This window comes from Eubalaena glacialis, chromosome 2 (assembly GCF_028564815.1).
Source record: "Eubalaena glacialis isolate mEubGla1 chromosome 2, mEubGla1.1.hap2.+ XY, whole genome shotgun sequence".
Lineage (NCBI taxonomy): Eukaryota > Metazoa > Chordata > Mammalia > Artiodactyla > Balaenidae > Eubalaena > Eubalaena glacialis.
In genome coordinates, this window is record NC_083717.1 from 155,173,651 (window position 1) to 155,196,955 (window position 23,305).

The following is a 23,305-nucleotide window of genomic DNA, read 5'->3' on the forward strand; positions in this document are numbered from 1 at the left end:
GGACACTGAAATTCAAATTTCATATAATTTTCATGTCACAAAATATTATTCTTTTGAATCTTTTTCTACCATTTAAAAATGTAAGAACCATTCTCAGGTCACCTGCCATACAACAACAGGTGGTGGACCAGATTTGGCCTGCTGGACATAGTCTGCCTATCTCTGATCTAAATAATCTCATTTGTTAGTACTTTTGTAGTAATAGTGTAGGAGTACTTATATAAAACTTAGCTACACTCTTCAACTAAGGATAACTGTAAAATGATTAGTTCTTTCCTAGTTAGCACACAATTATCCTACCTTCAAAAACTATTTTCCCAAGAGAAAGACTATTTAAACATATTTATCTAATAAAATATTAGATATATTTGATGATATAATTATAACAGATAAAAATGTAGTTAGTAGACTTATTTAAATTTTAATTTGATAATCCCCAATTTATAAGACAGCTAGGGCAAAATATAAGGGTTCAATACTAAAGTAACTGAATGCTAAAATATTAGAAATCATACAAATGATATTTCACTACATAAAGGTCTAGTGGGGAGCTGGAGAAAATATTTCCAATTAAGTGATTGAAGCAATTTGTGTTTTTTCTTCCTAAAAGTCTTTATCTGTCCTCTGGCGTTTAATAGGTGGAGCTTCATGATTGTCTGTAACAAATCCAGAAAACCTATATTAGGTAAGATACTTAACATTTGAAAATACTTTTAAAAAGCAAATAATACAGGCATTTTAAAGATTTTTAATCTAATAAACTTACACATGGAATAGTAACATTCCTGCAGATTTATTATTTTAATGAAGTAGACTTCTACTAGACTGAACAGTACAACATACTAAAATTTGTAAAATTGTGAGAAAGTAGTCACAATTGAATGGCAAGGGGTCTTGAACTGAAATATCTATCTAGAATTAGTTTAACCTATTTCCAAGTTTAAAAAATAATATAAAATATATATGTAGCCCCAGAAAGTTATATGAAAAGTATTACAGCTTACATTTAACTTCCCAGAGATTGCTCACCTCCATTTAGGGTCTGGTTCTTGTAAAGTATAGCAGCAGGAATCCGAAAAGTGATGCATAACATTTCCTTGTTAGGGGCCACATTTCTTACTAGGTGAACTGAACTGCATGCCTCCAAGGAGATGCCTAACACAGTTCCAGCTCGTTGCTGAACATCCTTAGCAGGATTAGCATCTTTGGAAAAGCTGTAACAGTGCACGATGGGAAAAAGCTCACTGCTGCATGGCTGTCCATCTAAGAGTGATTTGAAAGCACTGAGAAACTCAATAGCCTTTGCTGGCAAGTTCATGACAATGTGCACAGAGTGTTTTCTTTCTTTTGACAGTGGTCCCAGCTGCTGCATTAATTCTTCTCTGACTGGTCCTTGGAGGAAGTCTTTCCCATCCAAGTTAAAGACTTTCACCTTTTGGTCCACTTTATTTAATTTACAATTGTGTAGTAACCATTTATGGGATTCAGGATTGAGATCATTAGCAAATACAGTGCAGTTTTTCTTTGCTACTGGAATGGCAAAGGGCCCAACCCCAGCAAAAACATCAAATAGGACATCCCCAGGTTTGAGAAGTTCTGTGATACGGCTGTGTTCTGTGGAGAGACGAGGATTCCAATAGACTTTTGAAAAATCAAATTCATAAGTGTAGTTGTTTTCTCGAACCTGAAAAAGGTATTATGCTTTTGGTTAAACTGCTTAGTCTTAAGTTCTAGTCACTGATATTGGATGGATGCACTCACAGACATACACACATTTAAATTTAGTATTATTAAGAGCAAAAAAACCAGTGCATTTAAAGGCATTTTAATTAGAATTCTGGTGTTTACGCTATACTTGAGGCCACTTAATATCTTGCATTAGACGTTTTCATGAGAAAAGTTATCTCTTCAAAGCCAAATGGCTCTCCGTCTCATCCTAAAGGGCTATAAAGTGGTTCTCCAATCACACTAGGAATTTTTCGGATAGGCCAATTGACTGGCTTAATTATACTCTCTCCTGTCACCTGATAGAAAAAAACCTATACTTTGAAACAACACACTACACATATCTTCATGGTGGGTAGCTAAGTTGCAGACAGCACTTCCACACAGCAAACAAGCTTCCCTCCTTAGTTTTCAGTTTGTCAGGGGGAGTCATGATAGATGTGTCATGTGTCATTGAATTTGGAGGTATTTTTGCTATGTTTTCAGACAGTTACTTGGACTTTGCAGGTTTCATGTCTATAAATAGAGCCAGTGTATAGAACAAATTATTCCCCTATTTTCTCCTTTCCCAAATCTGAGTTTTCATGGATAAACTAAATACATACAGTGAAGCTAAGTCTTGAACAAAATTAAGACTTTGCAGCATTTCTTTGGGGACTATCATAAACATGATAGAAAATAGGAAACAAAACTAAAATTACAGTTGAAGAATGTGACCTCACCCATCATCTTAAGCCCCTTATTTTAATAGATGAAGAATCAAAGGCCAGAAAGTTCCTAAGTTCTATAAATCTGATAGATATCTTCTGTATTCTCTCTTCATGGACCTTAATTCCAAATCTGTATATATTTTTTTCTTCCTGACCACATCAGACGCTCTGGCCATATTATTAAGGTTCCAGTGTTGGAAATGTTTCTTTATGATTCTGCCAACTAAAAGTCTTTCTAGGTATATAACCTGGAACACTCAAATATGTTTTGGGATGCTTTTTCCGAAATCTCCTTTCTACTCCCCTTTTAAGCTCTTTAGTGTGAATCACAGTTCTAGCTTAAAAAATTAGATTCTAAGTATCGCTCTGGTTTTATCATGCTGTCTTTGATATCTCGCTCCCTTAGTTAAGCATTACTTTCAGCAGATTCACTTTAGGAATCTTTTTACCTCACAATATACACACATACTACTTAAATGTTGCTTGAACTCCTAAAGTTAAACTTAAATGTGATTCTGTTTGGAGCAAAGAAATTATACTGAGTTTTTACATTTATTTGACAGTATAAATATTAGGTATAAAGTATGTCCTTAAGAACAAGCTTTAGTTGACTTAGGAAATCAATCACAAGGCATTTATAAAATTACAGAAGTTTCTCAGAACTTTTAGATGTTCTTTCTGAGAAGAATGATACTATCTGTTACCCTAAGGGTCAGTACCAAGAAAAGAACATGCACAATGTTCAATCAGGGTATGCCTAAAGTTTAGTAGGTTTTCGTGTCGGCTGAGATAAGCACTGTTATTACCAAAGGATTCATATTCAAATCTTGCTTGCCATAACAGACCTCATACATTATACACAAGTAGTAGGCAGTGGAGGTTTGGTATACAGGGAAAGACCATGCATGGACTCGAGTCGGAAGCCTTGCTCCAAACACTCTGCTCAGTCATTCCTAGTTATTTCATCTGCATAAAGAGAATATGAATAACAACAACCATTATCTTGTGGGTCTCTTAGGATTTGTTATATTTAAAGCATTTAGCTCAGGACCTAAAAGTAAGTGTGTCGTAAATGGTATTTTAATATTCTGACACTATTAAATTCTGGAGAAATATTGGCCCAGAATCTTAAAATTATTTTGCATAAGTTCTCTCCTGAGATTTATAAAGTCCTGTTTAAAAGATATGACTAACATTTTAAGAGTGGCTTTTGTTATTAAAATTATGGAGAGAGTTTAACCTATTTCTTAGCTTGGGTACAAAATTTCACATAATGTTAACATGTAATTATCTAAGGGGCTTAAAAAAAGTTTATTATATCCAACACTCCAGAGGATTTTGGGGGTGGAAGATGAGAAAGTGGTTTATACCAGGAATCTATTCCTATATATTTTAAATTATTTTTTCTTTGAAATAGATTTGTTTTTCTTATAAAAGAAATATGTGCTCAGTAGAAAAGTATAAAGATGATAATAAAGGTCACCAGTAACTATACCAAATAAAAATATGCTCACTGTTAATGTTCTGGTGTATATGCATATTTACATACTTAAAATTATCATAGTTAAAATGGAACTATGTTATATATACTGTTCTACAACTTATTTTTTGTCACTTAACGTGTCAGTGGACAATTTATTTTAAGTATGGAGCTAAATATAAATAATCTTTAATGATGGAGTATTCCATTGTATTGTTACACCAAAATGTAATCAATTCTCTACTGATGACATTTAGGTTGTTTCCATTTCTTCGTTTGTTTTATTTTTTATTATAAAAATGATGCAGGGACTTCACTGGCGGTCCAGTGGTTAAGACTCCGTGCTTCCACTGCAGGGGGTGGGGGTTTGATCCCTGGTCGGGGAACTAAGATCCCACATGCCACGCGGCGCAACCAAAAAAGGAAAAAAAACAAAATGATGCAGAACCTAGTACGTACATCATTACAGTTTTGTCCAATTATATCCTAGAGATAACTTCCTATAAATGGAATGCTAGGTCAAAGGATGTATCTATTCAAAATTGCAATATATTACCATATACTCTTACTGACTGTACCAAATTTGCACTCCCATCAATAGTATATGTAAATGCTCACATTCTCACATATTCATCAATACTGGGTATTATATATTCTTAATCTTTGTTATCTATTCTGATTTCAAACATTAATCTAGATATACACTATATTAGGAGACAATAAAATACTCCATACCTTGGTCATCATATTCTCCTCTCCAGATAGCACTTCCATTTGGAAATTTCGGTAGGTATTATCAATGTTATTAATTTTATTTACTGCTGAGGTGATTCCTGGATTTTTGTCAATCATAACTTGGCCTAAAAGCAGAGAATTCATAATAAATATTGCCTTTTGGTTGCAAAATAAAAGCTAAAACTGCAAATATGAAATTGATGTCAACGATATTTTCTTTTGGTTTATAGACAAAACCTGCATCTAGTGTGTGTAAAGAGGCATGCAATTCTAAAAATTCAACAGATTACTAAAGTTAATGTCTGACAGCCCCCAATGCAAACACACACAAAAAATGTGTGGGTACATTTATAAAAAAATTTTTTTGAGGACTTTTGTTCTACCTAATATTTTTCCATGTCTTTTACTTAGTCTTCTCAAATGTATCAATACAGCAGTAAGCAAACAGGTAGACCATAGGGAATTGGTTAAAAAATAGAAAGAAGAGATGTAAGGACTTTGGGAACAAATGGTCCCAGAAAACACCAGCCTGTCCTCATTGGCCTCAAACCAAATGTATGCTTGATTGTGTATTTGAAACAGATACTTCCACTTTAGAAACACATACCAGCAAAATAATGTTTTCAAATAAAAGAAACATAGATTCTTTAGAGTTTTATCTAAATAAAATGTTCATTTACTTAAATTGTTCTTTATGTCAAATATTTGCCAGAGCAGAAAAAGCTACAAGGATAAAGTACACCGGCAATGGTATACTGATGCCCTATAATCAAAGTCTACATTTTTGTCAGCACTTAAAAAATTTATAAGAATCTATACACTGATTGGTTCAAGATGGCGGAGTAGAAGGACGTACTCTCACTCCTTCTTGCGAGAACACCGGAATCACAACTAACTGCTGAACAATCATTGACAGAAAGACACTAGAACTCACCAAAAATGATACCTCACATCCAAAGACAAAGGAGAAGTCACAATGAGATGGTAGGAGGGGCGCAAACACAGTAAAATCAAATCCCATAACTTCTGGGTGGGTGACTCAGACTGGAGAAGACTTATACCACAGAAGTCCACCCACTGGAGTGAAGGTTCTGAGCCCCACGGCAGGCTTCCGAACCTGGGGGTCTGGCAATGGGAGGAGGAATTCCTAGAGAATCAGACTTTGAAGGCTAGCGGGATTTCATTGCAGGACTTCGACAGGACTGGGGGAAAGAGAGACTCCACTCTTGGAGGGCACACAAAAAGTAGTGTGTGCATCGGGACCCAGGGGAAGGAGCAGTGACCCCATAGGAGACTGAACCAGACCTACCTGCTAGTGTTGGTGGGTCTCCTGCAGAGGCGGGGTGGCTCTATCTCACCGTGAGGACAAGGACACTGGCAGCAGAAGTTCTCGGAAGTACTCCTTGGCGTAAGCCCTCCCAAAGTCCGCCATTAGCCCCACCAAAGAGCCCAGGTAGGCTCCAGTGTTGGGTCACCTCAGGCCAAACAACCAACAGGGAGGGAACCCAGCCCCACCCATCAGCAGTCAAGTGGATTAAAGTTTTACTGAGCTCTGCCCACCAGAGCAACAGTCATCTCTACCCACCACCAGTCCCTCCCATCAGGAAACTTGCACAGCCTCTTAGATAGCCACATCCACCAGAGGGCAGACAGCAGAAGCAAGAAGAACTACAATCCTGCAGCCTGTGGAACAAAAACCACATTCACAGAAAGATAGACAAGATGAAAAGGCAGAGGGCTATATACCAGATGAAGGAAAAAGATAAAACCCCAGAAAAACAACCAAATGAAGTGGAGATAGGCAACCTTCCAGAAAAAGAATTCAGAATAATGATAGTGAAGATGATCCAGGACCTTGGATAAAGAATGGAGGCAAAGATCGAGAAGATGCAAGACATGTTTAACAAAGACCTAGAAGAATTAAAGAACAAACAAACAGAGATGAACAATACAGTAACTGAAATGAAAACTACACTAGAAGGAATCAATAGCAGAATAAATGAAGCAGAAGAATGGATAAGTGACCTGGAAGACAGAATGGTGGAATTCACTGCTGCGGAACAGAATAAAGAAAAAAGAATGAAAAGAAATGAAGACAGCCTAAGAGACTTCTGGGACAACATTAAATGCAACAACATTCGCATTATAGGGGTCCCAGAAGGAGGAGAGAGAGAGAAAGGACCAGAGAAAATATTTGAAGAGATTATAGTCAAAAACTTCCCTAACATGGGAAAGGCAATAGCCACCCAAGTCCAGGAAGTGCAGCAAGTCCCATACAGGATAAACCCAAGGAGAAACACACTGAGACACATAGTAATCAAAGTGGCAAAAATTAAAGACAAAGACAAATTATTGAAAGCAGCAATGGAAAAACGACAAATAACATACAAGGGAACTCCCATAAGGTTAACAGCTGATTTCTCAGCAGAAACTCTACAAGCCAGAAGGGAGTGGCATGATATATTTAAAGTGACGGAAGGGAAGAACCTACAACCAAGATTACTCTACCTGGCAAGGATCTCATTCAGATTCAATGGAGAAATCAAAAGCTTTACAGACAAGTAAAAGCTAAGAGAATTCAGCACCACCAAATCAGCTCTACAAGAAATGCTAAAGGAACTTCTCTAAGTGGGAAACAGAAGAGAAGAAAAGGACCTACAAAAACAAACCCAAAACAATTAAGAAAATGGTCATAGGAACATACATATCGATAATTACCTTAAATGTGAGTGGATTAAATGCTCCAAACAAAAGACACAGGCTAGCTGAATGGATACAAAAACAAGACCCATATATATGCTATCTACAAGAGACCCACTTCAGACCTAGGGACACATACAGACTGAAAGTGAGGGGATGGAAAAAGATATTCCATGCAAATGGAAATCAAAAGAAAGCTCGAGTAGCAATACTCATATCAGATAAAATAGACTTTAAAATAAAGAATGTTATAAGAGACAAGGAAGGACACTACATAATGATCAAGGGATCAATCCAAGAAGAAGATATAACAATTATCAATATATATGCACCCAACATAGGAGCACCTCAATACATAAGGCAACTGCTAACAGCTATAAAAGAGAAAATCAACAGTAACACAATAATAGTGGGAGAATCTAACACCTCACTTACACCAATGGACAGATCTTCCAAACAGAAAATTAATAAGGAAACACAAGCTTTAAATGACACAGTAGACCACATAGATTTAATTGATATTTATAAGACATTCCATCCAAAAACAGCACATTACACTTTCTTCTCAAGTGCACACGGAACATTCTCCAGGATAGATCACATCTTGGGTCACAAATCAAGCCTCAGTAAATTTGAGAAAATTGAAATCATATCAAGTATCTTTTCTGACCACAACGCTATGAGATTAGAAATCAATTACAGGGAAAAAAACGTAAAAAACAGAAACACATGGAGGCTAAACAATACGTTACTAATAACCATGAGATCACTGAAGAAATCAAAGAGGAAATAAAAAAATAACGACAGACAAATGACAATGAAAACACGACGATCCAAAACCTATGGGATGCAGCAAAAGCAGTTCTAAGAGGAAAGTTTATAGCTATACAAGCCTACCTCAAGAAACAAGAAAAATCTCAAATAAACAATCTAAACTTACACCTAAAGGAAGTAGAGAAAGAAGAACAAATAAAACCCAAAGTTAGCAGAAGGAAAGAAATCATAAAGATCAGAGCAGAAATAAATGAAATAGAAACAAAGAAAACAAAAGCAAAGATCAATAAAACTAAAAGCTGGTTCTTTGAGAAGATAAACAAAATTGATAAACCATTAGCCAAACTCATCAACAAACAGAGAGGACTCAAATCAATAAACTTAGAAATGAAAAAGGAGAAGTTACAACAGACACTGCAGAAATACAAAGCATCCTAAGAGACTACTACAAGCAACTCTATGCCAATAAAATCGACAACCTGGAAGAAATGGACAAATTCTTAGAAAGGTATAACCTTCCAAGACTGAACCAGGAAGAAATAGACAGTATTAACAGACCAATCACAAGTAATGAAATTGAAACTGTGATTAAAAATCTTCCAACAAACAAAAGTCCAGGACCAGATGGCTTCACAGGTGAATTCTATCGAACATTTAGAGAAGAGCTAACACCCATCCTTCTCAAACTCTTCCAAAAAATTGCAGAGGAAGGAACACTCCCAAACTCATTCTATGAGGCCACCATCACCCTGATACCAAAACCAGACAAAGATACTACAAAAAAAAGAAAATTACAGACCAATATCACTGATGAATATAGATGCAAAAATCCTCAACAAAATACTAGCAAACAGAATCCAACAAATTAAAAGGATCATACACCATGATCAAGTGGGATTTATCCCAGGGCTGCAAAGATTCTTCAATATACGCAAATCAATCAATGTGATATACCATATTAACAAGTTGAAGAATAAAACCCATATGATCATCTCAATAGATGCAGAAAAAGCTTTTGACAAAATTCAACACCCATTTATGATAAAAACTCTTCAGAAAGTGGGCATAGAGGGAAACTACCTCAACATAATAAAGGCCATATACGACAAACCCACAGCAAACATCATTCTCAACGGTGAAAAACTGAAAGCATTTCCTCTAAGATCAGGAACAACACAAGGATGTCCACTCTCACCACTATTATTCAACAATTTTGGAAGTCCTAGCCACGGCAATCAGACAAGAAAAAGAAATAAAAGGAATACAAATTGGAAAAGAAGAAGTAAAACTGTCACTGTTTGCAGATGTCATGATACTATACATAGAGAATCCTAAAGATGCCACCAGAAAACTACTAGAGCTAATCAATGAATTTGGTAAAGTTGCAGGATACAAAATTAATGCACAGAAATCTCTTGCGTTCCTATATACTAATGATAAAAAATCTGGAAGAGAAATTAAGGAAACACTCCCATTTACCATTGCAACAAAAAGAATAAAATACCTAGGAATAAACCTACCTAGGGAGACAAAAGACCTGTATGCAGAAAACTATAAGACACTGATGAAAGAAATTAAAGATGATACCAACAGATGGAGAGATATACCATGTTCTTGGATTGGAAGAATCAATATTGTGAAAATGAGTGTACTACGCAAAGCAATCTACAGGTACAATGCAATCCCTATCAAATTACCCATGGCATTTTTTACAGAACTAGAACAAAAAATCTTAACATTTGTATGGAGACACAAAAGACCCCAAATAGCCAAAGCAGTCTTTAGGGAAAAAAGAGGAGCTGGAGGAATCAGACTCCCTGACTTCAGACTATACTACAAAGCTACAGTAATCAAGACAATATGGTACTGGCACAAAAACAGAAATATAGATCAATGGAACAAGACAGAAAGCCCAGAGATAAACCCACGCACCTATGGTCGACTAATCTATGATAAAGGAGGCAAGGCTATACAATGGAGAAAAGACAGTCTCTTCAATAAGTGGTGCTGGAAAAACTGGACAGCTACATGTAAAAGATTGAAATTAGAACACTGCCTAACACCATACACAAAAATAAACTCAAAATGGATTTGAGACCTAAATGTAAGACCGGACACTATAAAACTTAGAGGAAAACATAGGAAGAACATTCTTTGACATAAATCACAGCAAGATCTTTTTTGATCCACGGCCTAGAGTAATGGAAATAAAAACAAAAATAAACAAATGGGACTTAATGAAACTTCAAAGCTTTTGCACAGCAAAGGAAACCATAAACAAGATGAAAAGACAACCCTCAGAATGGGAGAAAACATTTGCAAACGAATCAACGGACAAAGGATTAATCTCCAAAATGTATAAACAGCTCATGCAGCTCAATATTAAAAAAAGAAACGACCCAATCCAAAAATGGGCAGAAGACCTAAATAGACATTTCTCCAAAGAAGACAGACAGATGGCCAAGAAGCACATGAAAAGCTGCTCAACATCACTAATTATTAGAGATCTGCAAATCAAAACTACAATGAGGTATCACCTCACACCAGTTAGAATGGGCATCATCAGAAAATTTACAAACAACAAATGCTGGAGAGTGTGTGGAGAAAAGGGAACCCTCTTGCACTGTTGGTGGGAATGTAAATTGATACAGCCACTATGGAGAACAGTATGGAGGTTCCTTATAAAACTAAAAATAGAATTACCATATGACCCAGCAATCCACTACTTGGCATATACCCAGAGAAAACCAAAATTCAAAAAGACATATGCACCCCAATGTTCATTGCAGCACTATTTACAATAGCCAGGTCATGGAAGCAACCTATATGCCCATTGACAGACAAATGAATAAAGAAGATGTGGTACATATATACAATGGAATATTACTCAGCCATAAAAAGGAACGAAATTGGGTCATTTGTAGCGACGTGGATGGACCTAGAGACTGTCATACAGAGTGAAGTAAGTCAGAAAGAGAGAAACAAATATCGTATATTAATGCATATATGTGGAACCTAGAAAAATGGTACAGATGAACCGGTTTGCAGGGCAGAAAGTGAGACACAGATGTAGAGAACAAACATATGGACACCAAGGGGGGAAAGCGGCAGGGGGTGGTGGTGGTGTTGTGATGAATTGGGAGATTGGGATTGACGTGTATACACTGATGTGTATAAAATGGATGACTAATAAGAACCTGCTGTATAAAAAAATAAATAAAATTAAAAAGAAAAAAAGAATCTATACACTATCTCATTGTATAAGGAAAGATAACTTGATCTGTAAGTTAGTATAAAGTACTCCATAACACAAATATGCTTAAATACAACCAGAATTTGTCCAATTTCTCTCTGATAATTAAGTACCTGATTTTGAATATGATAATGTCAATAAACTCTTGTCAATCGTTGTTCTTATCTTGTTCTGCTTCAGGTATCAGAACTCAATTTTTAAGGTACAGAAGTTAGTTTGAAATGAGGAATGAAAAAAAAACACATATTCTGAAGGTCTATAGTAATAGCTTTAGAATTACCACTGTATGAAAATATTTCATTTGTAATCTATGAGTGCCCCTTTATGAAAGAGAGTTTATAAAATAAGAGTGCTAAAAGGAATGTTGAGTTAGGATAGGCAATGACTCATAGGAAAGCCTATACTTGACATTTGCACCTGGTCATAATTATAAGGATCTCCTTAAGTATTTATTATGTTATCACTATGCATTATCAGCTCCTTTCATCAATAAAAACAAAGGAAATGCATAATAGCATAGCTCTGAAATCCTACCCATGCAAAACACTGAGCACTACATTTTAAAGCTGAAAACAATTCTCAGAAGTTCTGACAATTACTCTACATTAAAAAAAATTAATCTGGAGAATGCATGGGCATTAAATATTTATATTAAGGACAAGTGCGATTTTGATTAGTCTTCTACTTCTTTCTTATCCCAAAGCATAAAAGACCCACGCTTCAACTTTGGGCTACAGAGGTAAGACATACACAGCACTGTTTCTAAAAGGCTAGGAGCACTAAAAAAGTATGGTGCCTGACATACAGAAGAGGCTCAGTTAACTGAATCAATGAAAGCATGACTAAACAGTGTCTTGCCCTTCTGACTATGAAACACTCATGAAACCTAGCATTCAACATAGTCCTGAAGGACTAATAAGTCCTGTATACCAAAATAATAAACTGCCAAAGAGTTCTACAAAAGCAAGTGATTCAAGTTTATGCTTATGTATTGTGTACACAAAAACGTGAATTGATATTTAGAGACTGCTATGACTCTGGGAAGAGTATTCCAAAATGGCCCTCAAAAGAAAGAATATGTAGCTTAAGATCCAGCTTAAAATTAAAATGATAAAATGTCCTGCTTCTGTAATTCGGCATTAAAAAAAATTATTTTAACAAAAATTAGAACTTGCTAATTGCTTTCTAATATGTGAATATTACTAAGACACACCTACCAATTAAATGCTTGTAAGGTAGTTGATGATCTCGAAGGTTCAGGTGGGCAATATGTCCAACTCTGCTAAACCCTGAAGTCACATCTTGACCTTCAGGAAGCACAGCTTTCAAGATTTCTTCTGACTTAAAGTTTTCATAAGTTAGTTCCAAGTTATATTTAGATATCTGTGGATTGACATTCAGCTGCTTTAAAATACTGAGTTCTCCTTTCTCAAAGGAATCATCAGTAAACATTTTATAAGGATCCAGCATAATTAGTCTACTTTCTTCATCTTCTGGATCTTCAATCACACGTTTTATGCCTGGGCGCTGCAGTGCTGCCCTTTTAAGGGATCGCATCAATTTATTGACTATTTCTTTCCTCACTTTAAGCACCGGGATGGTGATTGTCTTTTTAAAAGCTGTTCTATCAAGTTCTGTCATTCCTCGAACATCAGAGGGTGGTGAAAACAATTCAGAGTCTCTCTGATTTGTTTCTATTTCAGGCATGGTTGAGAATCTTTTTCTTTGATCCAACAAGAAAATACCAGGTGTTCTGCTAAGCTTCTGTATCAGTGATGCCCAAGCTAGTGGAATCAATGATTCTGATTCAGTTATTCTACAGCTTTCCACTTTGAGAAGTCTTCTTGAGAATCCAAATGGCCTCCATAAGATCCTAAAAAAAGTATTCATTAAAAGAAATACCATAAAGTTACAAACTAACTTAACATGTTCACAATAGGTCTTGAGAATAAAAATTTAAATTCACTACTGTTTTAAATAGCTTGCTAAATGCTGATAATTAAAACTTTTAGTGGTACGTGAGAAGTATACTATCTTTTCTAGGATAGGATGACTGGAAAATTTGAACCTTCAATCCACCTGCTGCCAGGACTAGGGCTTAGTGATCCATCACCCTCCCTATAGTCAATAAACCTCCCCACCCACAATTTTCTACAGAACGTGTTTGGGATTAGAAGGCTGAAGTTTAAGTTAAAGGATCATCTCTAAACGAAATGGTCACTATATTTATGATTTTACCAATGTCAATTTTTAAAAGGATATTCTTATGGATGCTTAATGGGTCAGATGTTGTACTAAATGCTTTATGCACATTGTCAATCTTGGGAGGTGTGTGGTATCACATTCTCATCTTGTATACGAGTAAACTAAAGCTCAGAAGTAGGTTAATTGACCCGAAGTCTCGTTGCTGGTAAGTGGCTGAGCGAGGATTAAAATCCAGCGCCTGCGCTCTTAATCTATTTCTATGTCGTCTTAGATGTTTTACTGCCACAAGTCCTGCCTATAACTAGAGGTTTCAGTATTTTGAGGACGAGAACTTTGCTAAGTGTTATATGCACATCCCAGTAGCAGTATCAGTTATTAATTTTGCCTTCTGGAATACCGAAGAAGTAATTGTCAGAAGAAAGGGCCCTGCCCGGGAACCCTGTAAAGCAACTGTCAAAGTTCACAGTCAGGGTTCAAACTGGGTCTAGAAGTTAACCAGATGTGTGATCTTGGGTAAATTACTTATTGTGAGTCTCGGCTTTCCGCATGTAAAATGTGGCTAAAGGCTCTATCGGAAAGCTTTTGAAAAGATGAAACACTCCTCACTCCCCCGTACTCAGACCTAGGCTCCGCACCGGATGGTGGGTGACCTCGTGACGTTTCCGCGCCCAGAGAGCGCGAGGCGGAGAGCAGCCCCGAGCGGACCGGTATCGCCACCGGACCCTCAGCCTCTTCGAACTATCAAGGGCACCGCGGCCGCCACCTCACCAACGTCACCATCCCATTTCTCTGCGTCACCCAGCAGCTGGCTCCAAGACCAGACCCTCACCTCATGCTCTGGTGCAGCTCGGAAATGGGTCGCCGGCAGGTGGGCGGGCCCTCGATGACACCATCAATGTTCGCCGCCGAGGGGCGAGCGTCATCAGATCACGTCGAGTCCTCCTTTCTTCCCGGCCCTGGTGAGGTACGGAAACCCGGAAGGGCCGGGAGCATAGCTCCGCCTCTGGCGCGACTACCCGACGGGAGGGCTGGGGTAGTAGCTTGTAGATGGACTGGGTAGTCGGCCAGTGAGCAGCATGGAGGCGCTCTGGGGGATCGTGGACGCTGAGCCCGGCTGGTTTGTCTCTGCCAGGCAGCCCGAAGAGGCGGAGGCGGAAGAGTTGAGCCCGTTGCTTAGCAACGTAAGTTCGCTCCACACGCTTCCCGGCACTTCTCTGAAGTGCCTGCCAAATAAGACCCGGAAAAGAAAGGGGATGGCAAGGGGAGAGGGGAGAAGCTGAGGGCTTGGGGCCCAAAGGCCCGAGATTCCGAGGAGATCTGGCGGAGTTCATGAATGTGATAGGAGCCTAAGGTGTCCTAGAAAGAGAAGCTGAAGTAAAGGTGCAGGCTCAGGTGGTAGAGGTGCAGCAGCGGGTGGAGGCTGGGGACCCCACAGGGGAGCAGCCCCGCGGTTATGTAATTCACTGCTGTTTGTTAGTATCTTTGTCGGCTTCTCGTTCCCTCCACTAGTCTTGTGAGCTTTTTGCAAGAGTCACAAGATTTTTCTTTTCTCCGCTTAGTCATTGGGGACCTGTAAACATCTTAATACAAAGACCCTTAACCGTGAAGGAGCGGAGGTGGCCTGGTAATAAGTATGTAGCACTTCCCTGGCCCTAAAGCCTGTGCAGTGGGCATTTCGGCTCTTTAACTCAAGTCCCAGGGCAGTAACAGTTTCTAGGACTTTTTTCCCGAATGCTGTTTTAGGGGAGAGTGTTTTCTGGGGGTATCCTCGCCAGAGCAATGTGAATTGCTTCTATTTATTATATCGTCATTGCATGGCATTCCTGACCATCCTTCCATTTGGGCAGACTTAATTCATTGAGTGTATAAATAGAGATTAGTCTTGCAGTCCTAGTAATTGGGGAGCAACAGTTGTCTACAGCAGCTCCAAGCTGACTCAGGGATTCAGTAATCCCGTGAGCTTGAGGCCATCTGCCTGCTCTCTGTCCCCACCCCGTCTTACCCTATCATCATCTTTTGCAGTCACAAGGTTGGTTAGTCATGGCTCTTCCTGAAGCCTACCGGGTCTCTGTGCAGGTGGCAATGATTTTCCCAGGAAACTAGGTTCCTGGAGCTGCACTAGTGAGCGGTGAGAAGGGAAGGAAAGGAAACCAGCGCTGGTTGAGCAGCTAGTATGTCACATGATGCCTGTGGTTTGTAAGAGACTTTCTCCATAACCTGTCAGTCATTTCTGAAGGAAATGTGAACTTCACCATTCAAACACTTTATTAAATTTGTGTGCTTACAGGAACTTCACAGACAGGGATCCCCAGGTGTTTCATTTGGTTTCTCAGTGTTTAATTTGATGAATGCCATCATGGGAAGTGGCATCCTTGGCTTAGCTTATGTTATGGCTCATACTGGTATCCTTGGATTTAGGTGAGTTTTTTTTCTTATTTTACTTTTTTTTTTCTTTCCATTTTTATAGTACACTGAGAAGCAAAGAGGTAGGCGGCAGAAGCTGATATTATACAATTTCTAGTTATTTCTGGGGTTTTAGCATTTTCCTCTTGTATTGTTGCTAGTCTGTAGCTTGGAGGGATGCTACATAATTTGTATGTTTCATCCAAAGTGTGGCTAATTTTAAAAAATGGAAACTTGATCCACACTTGTTTATAATCTTAAGAAGTGGCTTGTTTGTTGTGTCAAGTTGGCCAAAGTAAATCAAAGTTTATCAGCCATGCAGATTACTTATAAATAGCGATTTTGTGAGTGTAAATAAAGCACATGATTCTTTCATTTCTCTCCATCTCCTTCTCTTTTCCTACCGTTAAGTAGTCTTGTTTCACTTTCTGAGGCTAGACATGTATTCTGTGCTTATTCCTTCTCATCTTTTGAGACTCAGCTCATATGCCAGTTTGCCCAAGATAGAAGACATTCCTGTCTTTTCTGTGCTTCCATAGTACTTTGTATATTTATTCTTTTATTATAATATGATTTGTTTGCAAGTGAGTTTCCCCACTAAACTCTGAAATCCTTTAGGACTAGACCTTATCTTTAGCATCTAGCACCATGCTTAATAGAATGAATGAACAAGTTTGTTTTGTCAGTAGAAGCAGACCTATTTTTCTAGGAAATTTAAAATACATAGTCTCAAAAAAAATAAAAATAAAATACATAGTCTCATTTAGGTTCATTTTTGCTTTTATTTTGAAATTCTTGATTAGCAAACCAACTTGCTTTTATTATGGGACGTATTCATGGACTTCCATAGTTTTAAAACTTCAAAGCTATGTGTGACATCTTAGGCAAGACATAATCATGGGACTTATTTCTTAGTTCCCTTTGAAAAATCACAGTTTATACTCCAGTGTCTTACATGCAGATGTATACCACTGAATGGGTGCTTGCTGAATCATATCACAGTTTCCATTTGGTGATGCCAAACTGTTACTTTGTGAGGTCTCTGACATCAGTTGACAAGTGTACTTTCACCTCTCAGTTTTGCTACTTATTAACAAGTATTAAGTGGACTACAAGGATAGAATTTCTTCAACTTCAGGAGCACTCCACTGAGGACAGCTGTCTAGAAGTTTGTCCTGCCAGTACCTTCCTGAGAATAAGTAGGGGATTCTGCATGCTGTTTCTTTTCATACTTTTGGCGAGAGGACCCCAATTATTACATTGCACATTTTTCAAATGGTGTCATTAGAAGTGTGTTAACTGTATTTTTTTGGTTTGGTTTGGTGAGTGTGTGTTTAATAGATGCTAGGAAATGCAGTGTTAATTCAAAATTATAGGGAGGTACACATCTTTGGAAGGGGAGGGATAGAGGAAAGAAAAAAGAAGACAATGAGATTTCACAACTGAAACTTCTCTCTAGACTTAACAATAGGAAAAAATAGTCATAAAAGGGATGTATTAAAAGATAACTGAATGGCTGAACCAGCAGTCAGCAGACAAGAGCGCTAAAGAAGGAAATTCTTTTGTCGTTTTAAATAAACCGGTTTTTTTCTGAGTTTTATTTTAAAAGCAGTACATATTCATTTAAATAAAATTTGGTAAATATAGAAAGTATCTTCTTACTTTCTTTAATGACCATAATCCAACTACTCAAAGACAGTCCCTGTGAGCATTTGAATGTGAAAAAAAAAATTGTTTTTTTAATGAGATACCATAAAAAAGAAATTTGGGAGGGATTTGACCATGTGCTGTTTTATATTTTAGTTTCTTGCTGCTGATAGTCGCTCTCCTGGCTTCTTACTCAGTTCATCTCCTGCTTAGTTTGTGTATTCAGACAGGTGAGTAAAATGTTATGCTGATTCATTTGATGAAGTAGCCCATTGTGATTATATCTATGTACATTGCATTGGCTGTCTCAAATCTCAAATTTCCAGCAGACATACATTACTATTAGGTAGGATGGTTGAAATGGAGAATTTCAAAAGGTCAGGATAAGTAGACCCAATCCTACAGGGGAATATCCAAGGACAGAATGGGAGGAGGAAACCAGCATTCTTCCCTGCCTTTCTCCACAACACATGATATAGTTTTCTGGGTTAGAGTAGATTAGGGGAAGCACCTGAAAGGTGTTTAAAGGATCCAGACCTTGTGTTATGGGGAAGCAGTAGACAGGTGTTCATGCTGGTCATCTTTCTCGTAGGGTGATCATCTCCTCAAGAACACCTTCCCAGATCTACTACTGCCATCTCTGCCCCCCTCATATGTGTATGAGTTTTTTTCCATTTGAAACTTTATTATGCAGTTCAGTCGTGTATTGAGTAAGTTCTTTTAAGTTGCAATAAATAAAAGTGTATGAATTACGGAACTGCTTTCATAAGGTTTTTCTTTTGGCATTAACAAATACTCTATGTCCATCAGTCCTGGTCTTTTTATCTGTCTAATCTCATCTTTTTTTTTTTTTAATATTTATTTATTTGCCAGGTCTCAGTTGCGGCACGCGGGATCTTCAGTCTTTGTTGTGGCATGCGGGATGTTTTAGTTGCAGCATGTGGGAACTTTTAGTTGTGGCATGCAGGATTTTTAGCTGTGGCACGTGGGATCTAGTTCCCTGACAAGGGATCGAACCCAGGCCCCCTGCACTGGGAGTGCGGAGTCTTAGCTACTGGACCACCAGGGAAGTCCCTAGTCTTGTCTATTTTAGGATTAGGTCAGTTTTGACTCCAGAATCATGAGTTTAATTCTTATGTGGGTGGGTTCACTTTGCCGTATATGATCTTTGCTTTCAGACTTTAAGAAACAGAATAGATACATAAAATAGATAAAAATAGTATTATTCTGGCTGAAACAGGTGAGGGAAGCCCACAGGTATTTCTTGAACATAGTTGTCTTCAGAACATAGTTCTAAATCCACAGCTCTAGTCTGTTTAATCTGTCTATGCATCAGACACACCTGCAGATCGTTCTGTAAACAGAGGTTTCTAAGCCTCAGGGATTCTAATTCCAAGAATCTGAGGTGGGATTCAGGAATATATTTTTAAAAGTCCTCCAGGGGATTCTTATGCAAAACTGATTTAGCATCCATAGTTCATAGCTGTAACTTGTGCCAGTGCTTTTGGCCATCCAACCCACAAATATATTCCTCTGCTTTCAAGGGGCTTGGGTGAATGTGCAGACAGATAAAAATACTAGGAAACAATGCAATGGTATTAATCTCAAAGTAACAAATTGTTCATAACAACATCCCAAATTCAGGAATAAGATCATTAAATGAGTATATTAGTAAATCCTGCTGAAACTTGACTGGAATTTTAATGACATGTTTTGAAATTTTGCTTCTTTGTGTAAAAAAATTATTTTTACTTAATTGTGATAATTTAACATCTTCATATGTTATTTTATCATGGATTCTACTAAAAGATTAATGCATTAGTCAACTACATGGCAATTATATCTTCATTAACTAAAGTGTTTTGCTTTATTAATTTAAATTATTTGGAAGTAATATTCAATTTATGAAGATTTCCAAATAATTCTAATTTTTTTGCTTTCCTTCAGTTTATCTGTATTTAACTTTGAAATTCTGACACTCTCTGTTGTTCTTTTCTGTAACTTTGGGCATATAAGTGAAAAGCTCTGTTTCTCTTTCTTTTTTCTTTTTCTTTGATTTTTGTAGCTTATTTGGTCCATGAGCTAACTTCTTCATGGTTCTTCATATACACTGATGCACCTGCCTTCTGTTGATTGAATTTCCTTCAGTGATTGTAAAATTCTGTGTGGAGGTAGGCTTTAACAAATTTTTTATATTAAAAAATATATATATATATATACATATATTCATTCTAGAGAATAATGTGTAGCTAAATTTTCTCCCCAGTTTATTGGACTGTCATAAAGGAGTATTATGCTCAGACTGAATTCATTGGTCGGAGAAAGGGCTATCATAAGTCTTTACAGATTAACTTCTTCATTTATTTGCCTGGAGTGCAAGAGAATTTTTTATCTTTATGAAAGTAAAGGATTTCTTCACACAAAATTCTGCTGTTTTCAATTTTATGTAGGATTTGGGATCTATCTGGACTTTTCTTGGGAGCTGAGGAGGCATGTAAGGTACCTTAATCTCTCTAGCCTTAGTTTGCCAACTCTAAAATGGTAGTGATAATATTTTTCTCTTGGGATTGTTGTGAGAATGAAATATAATAATGTATATGAAATGTTGGGTCCTTGGTAAATGCTAGCTTTTATTATTATGAGTTCTCATTGGGCCAGAACCCATAAGGATTGCAAGGTCTTGTACATATTGCTGTCTCAGAAACAGTTGGCTCATTGTGATTCTTTGGGGAAATTTTTGTGCTCTGGAAATAAATGAGGAGCTCCCCTCCTCTGGCCTCCACATCAGTGTCAGCAGAAGGGAATCAGAGTCTTAGAACTCAGCCTGCATCTGGTCAGGTCCCTACTTCCTAGTCCTTGATCCCCACCACTCACTGCATTGTCATCATTATTTGCCTTGAGATCATTTGGATTAATGACATTATACCACTTATCTCAATGTATGTCAGTCACTTCAAGAATCCTATGTTATCCTTCATTTCCCAGACTCACTCCATATGGTTCTGTCATCCATTTTCTTTTCTTTTCTTTTAAATTTTATTGAAGTATAGTTGATTTACAATGTTGTGTTAACTTCTGCTGTACAGCTAAGTGATTCAGTTATACATCTATATATTCTTTTCCATTATGGTTTATCACAGGATATTGAATCTAGTTCCCTATGCTCTACAGTAGGACCTTGTTGTTTGTCATCTATTTTCTGACTTCGTCTCCCCCTTCTCCCCAACTTCTGAAACCCTTCCAGTGTGCCCTCTAGAACGCATGGTTAGTCATCAGTAAAACCCTGTGCCCTCAACTCTTTTCTGAACATTTCCTTAACTTTCTTACTCTAAGAGAACCTAAGACTTCTCTGAGGACACTGCTTTCCCTGTAGTCCTCTCAAGTGGCCACTCTTTTCTCTTCCATGTCCCTCATACTTGTCTAAAGATGGGATAGTTGTCCTAGTCACACCTCATTTCGACTTTTCAACCACCTCCCTCTCCTTAAACCCCCAGCTTTGAATCTCATATCTCTATGCTACCTACTTCCCCCTTTATGGTTAACATCTATAGACTCCTCAGCCACTTTCTGTCATTTTATGAATATATTAGCTTCTGCTTTCCTTTCAGTTTCTTCAGTTTTACCCCTGTCATAATTCTGGATGATTTCAATATCCATGTAGATAATTCTTCTAATACTTTCATTTCCTTAACTTCTTCTCTTCTAATGATCATACTCCTGGCCTGCCTCAGCTACTGATTTCCACGGTCATACCATTGATCTTGTCATTACCAAAATTGCATCCCTCCAAAATCTCATTTTCAAGAATCTCACCCTCCAAAAACCACCATCTTTTTAATTTTTTTTAACTTATTCCCTCAAGTACTCCAACTCTGGCAATTCTTCACCTCCGCCAGGACTTGAGTTCATTGATCTACCACCTTCGCACTCTCCTTCACTCTCTTGTCCGTATTTCCCCTCTTTATCCAGTTGAAGTTTCCTGGTATATTATTAGAATCACTCCCTTGCTCCTCCCTTTCATCATGCTACTCCCCTGGCAAAACTCCAACCATGATTAAATGTAAGTCTGCCTACTTCACACAGGCACCTGTGCAGTTGAATATTCCTGAAGAAGACACAACCATGCAGATGAATATCGCTATAATTCAATGTCTAGTGGATCTGTGATGCTATCACCTAATCTTTATTAACTTCTTTAGTTCATTCACTTGCTTACTCTGCTATCTAGGAGATGACTTTTTGTTTTCTTCTTTCTCTCAAACCTTCAACACGTTCTCCTTGATTTCATTCTTAGCTGATATTCTCACTTTCTATTTCACTGAGAAAATAGAAGCAATCATAAAAGAACTTTATAAGCTCTTGCTACCACTTCTACCTACCCATCTTCATCTGTGCTATATATTCTGTTACTTTGGATGAACTCTTTGTGTTCCTATCTGAGGCCAATCCCTCCACTTATACTATGACCCCATCTGCTCTCACCTACATTACTCCAGCCACTTTCTTCCCTCTCTTCTCTTTCATCATCTTTGTTCCTTTCTGTTTTCTTCTTATCAGTTTACAAATATTCTATAATTTCTTCCATTTTAAAAATGACTCCACATTCATTCAGTATGCTCTATGCCTTCATGATGAAACTCCTCAAAATAGTTGTCTATACCAGATATTTCCCCTTCCTCCTATTCTCTCTTGAACACTCTTCAGTCAGGCTTTCCCCATTATTCCACAGAAATTATTGTACCAGCAACTTCCACATTGCTAAATCCAGTGGTCAGTTCTGTCTTCATCTTAGTTGACTAGTCATCAGCATTTGACACAGTTGATCACACCTTCCTCTGTAAAACACTATTCATACTCTCCTGGTTTTCTTCCTGTTTCACAGAATACTCCTTCTCTTTTCTTCTGCTGAATCCTTCTCACCTCCCCATCTTCTAAACATTGGACTACCCTGGCAGTATTCCTCTGATCTCTTTTCTTTTACACTTTTGGGCTCATTACGGCCCTAAAATTTATACCCCTAGCCTGCATCTCTTCCCCTGAATTTCAGTCTCATATCCAACTTCCTCCATGATACTTCCACTTGGATATCTAATATATTAATCTCAAATTTATCGAACTCTCCATTTTTGCACTGCCAATCTACATCTTCCAATCTTTTCTCATCTAATTAAATAATAAGTCTTCCTTCTAGTTGCTCAGGCCAAAGATCTTAGAGTTATTTTGGACTCTTTTTCTCTTACTCCAAATGCAAGTTCCAAATGTGAGAAAGTATCTGTTCTGTAATTTTGAAAGTAACATGTTAACAAAACAATTGTGAAGAGCATGGTGAAAAGGTATAGAGTCTACCCCTCCATCCAACATTTGTACTACTTGGTATTTACCTAAATGAATTGAAAATTTATGTCGACACAAAAACCTGCACATGGATATTTATAGCAGCTTTATTCGTAATTACCAGAACTTAGAAGCAGCCAAGGTGCCCTTCAGTAGATGAATGGATAAACTGTGGTCCATCCAGATAATAGAATATAATTCAGCACTAAAGAGAAATGAGCTATCAAGCCATGAAAAGACATGGAGGAACCTTATAAATGCATATTGCTAAGTGAAAGAAGCCAATCTAAAATGCTACATTCTGTATGATTCCAACTATGTGACATTCTGGGAAAGACA

The 23,305-nt window shown here is 37.5% G+C and overlaps 3 protein-coding genes across 3 annotated transcripts in view; 2 read left to right on the top strand and 1 right to left on the bottom strand.

Moving 5' to 3' along the window:
- The window catches only part of MNAT1 (MNAT1 component of CDK activating kinase), a 229,753-nt gene extending 215,502 nt beyond the window's left edge, over positions 1 to 14,251 (top strand). The window contains exon 8 of the mRNA XM_061182650.1: positions 14,203 to 14,251. Within this exon, the coding sequence (XP_061038633.1) occupies positions 14,203 to 14,239 (37 nt within the window). The 3' untranslated portion in view covers positions 14,240 to 14,251. The remainder of the gene's footprint in view (positions 1 to 14,202) is intronic.
- TRMT5 (tRNA methyltransferase 5) lies at positions 604 to 14,443 on the bottom strand. The gene is made up of 5 exons (XM_061182648.1): positions 14,412 to 14,443; positions 12,595 to 13,250; positions 4,651 to 4,775; positions 1,030 to 1,684; positions 604 to 656 (listed from the first exon to the last, which is right to left on the bottom strand). Exons 1-5 carry the CDS (start codon positions 14,414 to 14,416, stop codon positions 604 to 606), a joined length of 1,494 nt encoding a protein of 497 aa, XP_061038631.1. The 5' UTR covers positions 14,417 to 14,443.
- A 103-nt stretch (positions 14,444 to 14,546) lies between these two features.
- The window catches only part of SLC38A6 (solute carrier family 38 member 6), a 68,450-nt gene continuing 59,691 nt past the window's right edge, over positions 14,547 to 23,305 (top strand). The window contains exons 1-3 of the mRNA XM_061182654.1: positions 14,547 to 14,763; positions 15,870 to 16,000; positions 17,789 to 17,862. Coding sequence (XP_061038637.1) covers positions 14,659 to 14,763; positions 15,870 to 16,000; positions 17,789 to 17,862 — 310 coding nt within the window. The 5' untranslated portion in view covers positions 14,547 to 14,658. The remainder of the gene's footprint in view (positions 14,764 to 15,869; positions 16,001 to 17,788; positions 17,863 to 23,305) is intronic.

Excerpts from the sequence above, each read along its gene's own strand:
- TRMT5 (XM_061182648.1), bottom strand. Across the intron at positions 4,776-12,594 it reads ACCTTACAAGCATTTAATTG|GCCAAGTTATGATTGACAAA; the intron begins GTAGGTGTGTCT and ends CTCTGCTTTTAG. Across the intron at positions 657-1,029 it reads GAACCAGACCCTAAATGGAG|ACAATCATGAAGCTCCACCT; the intron begins GTGAGCAATCTC and ends GATTTGTTACAG.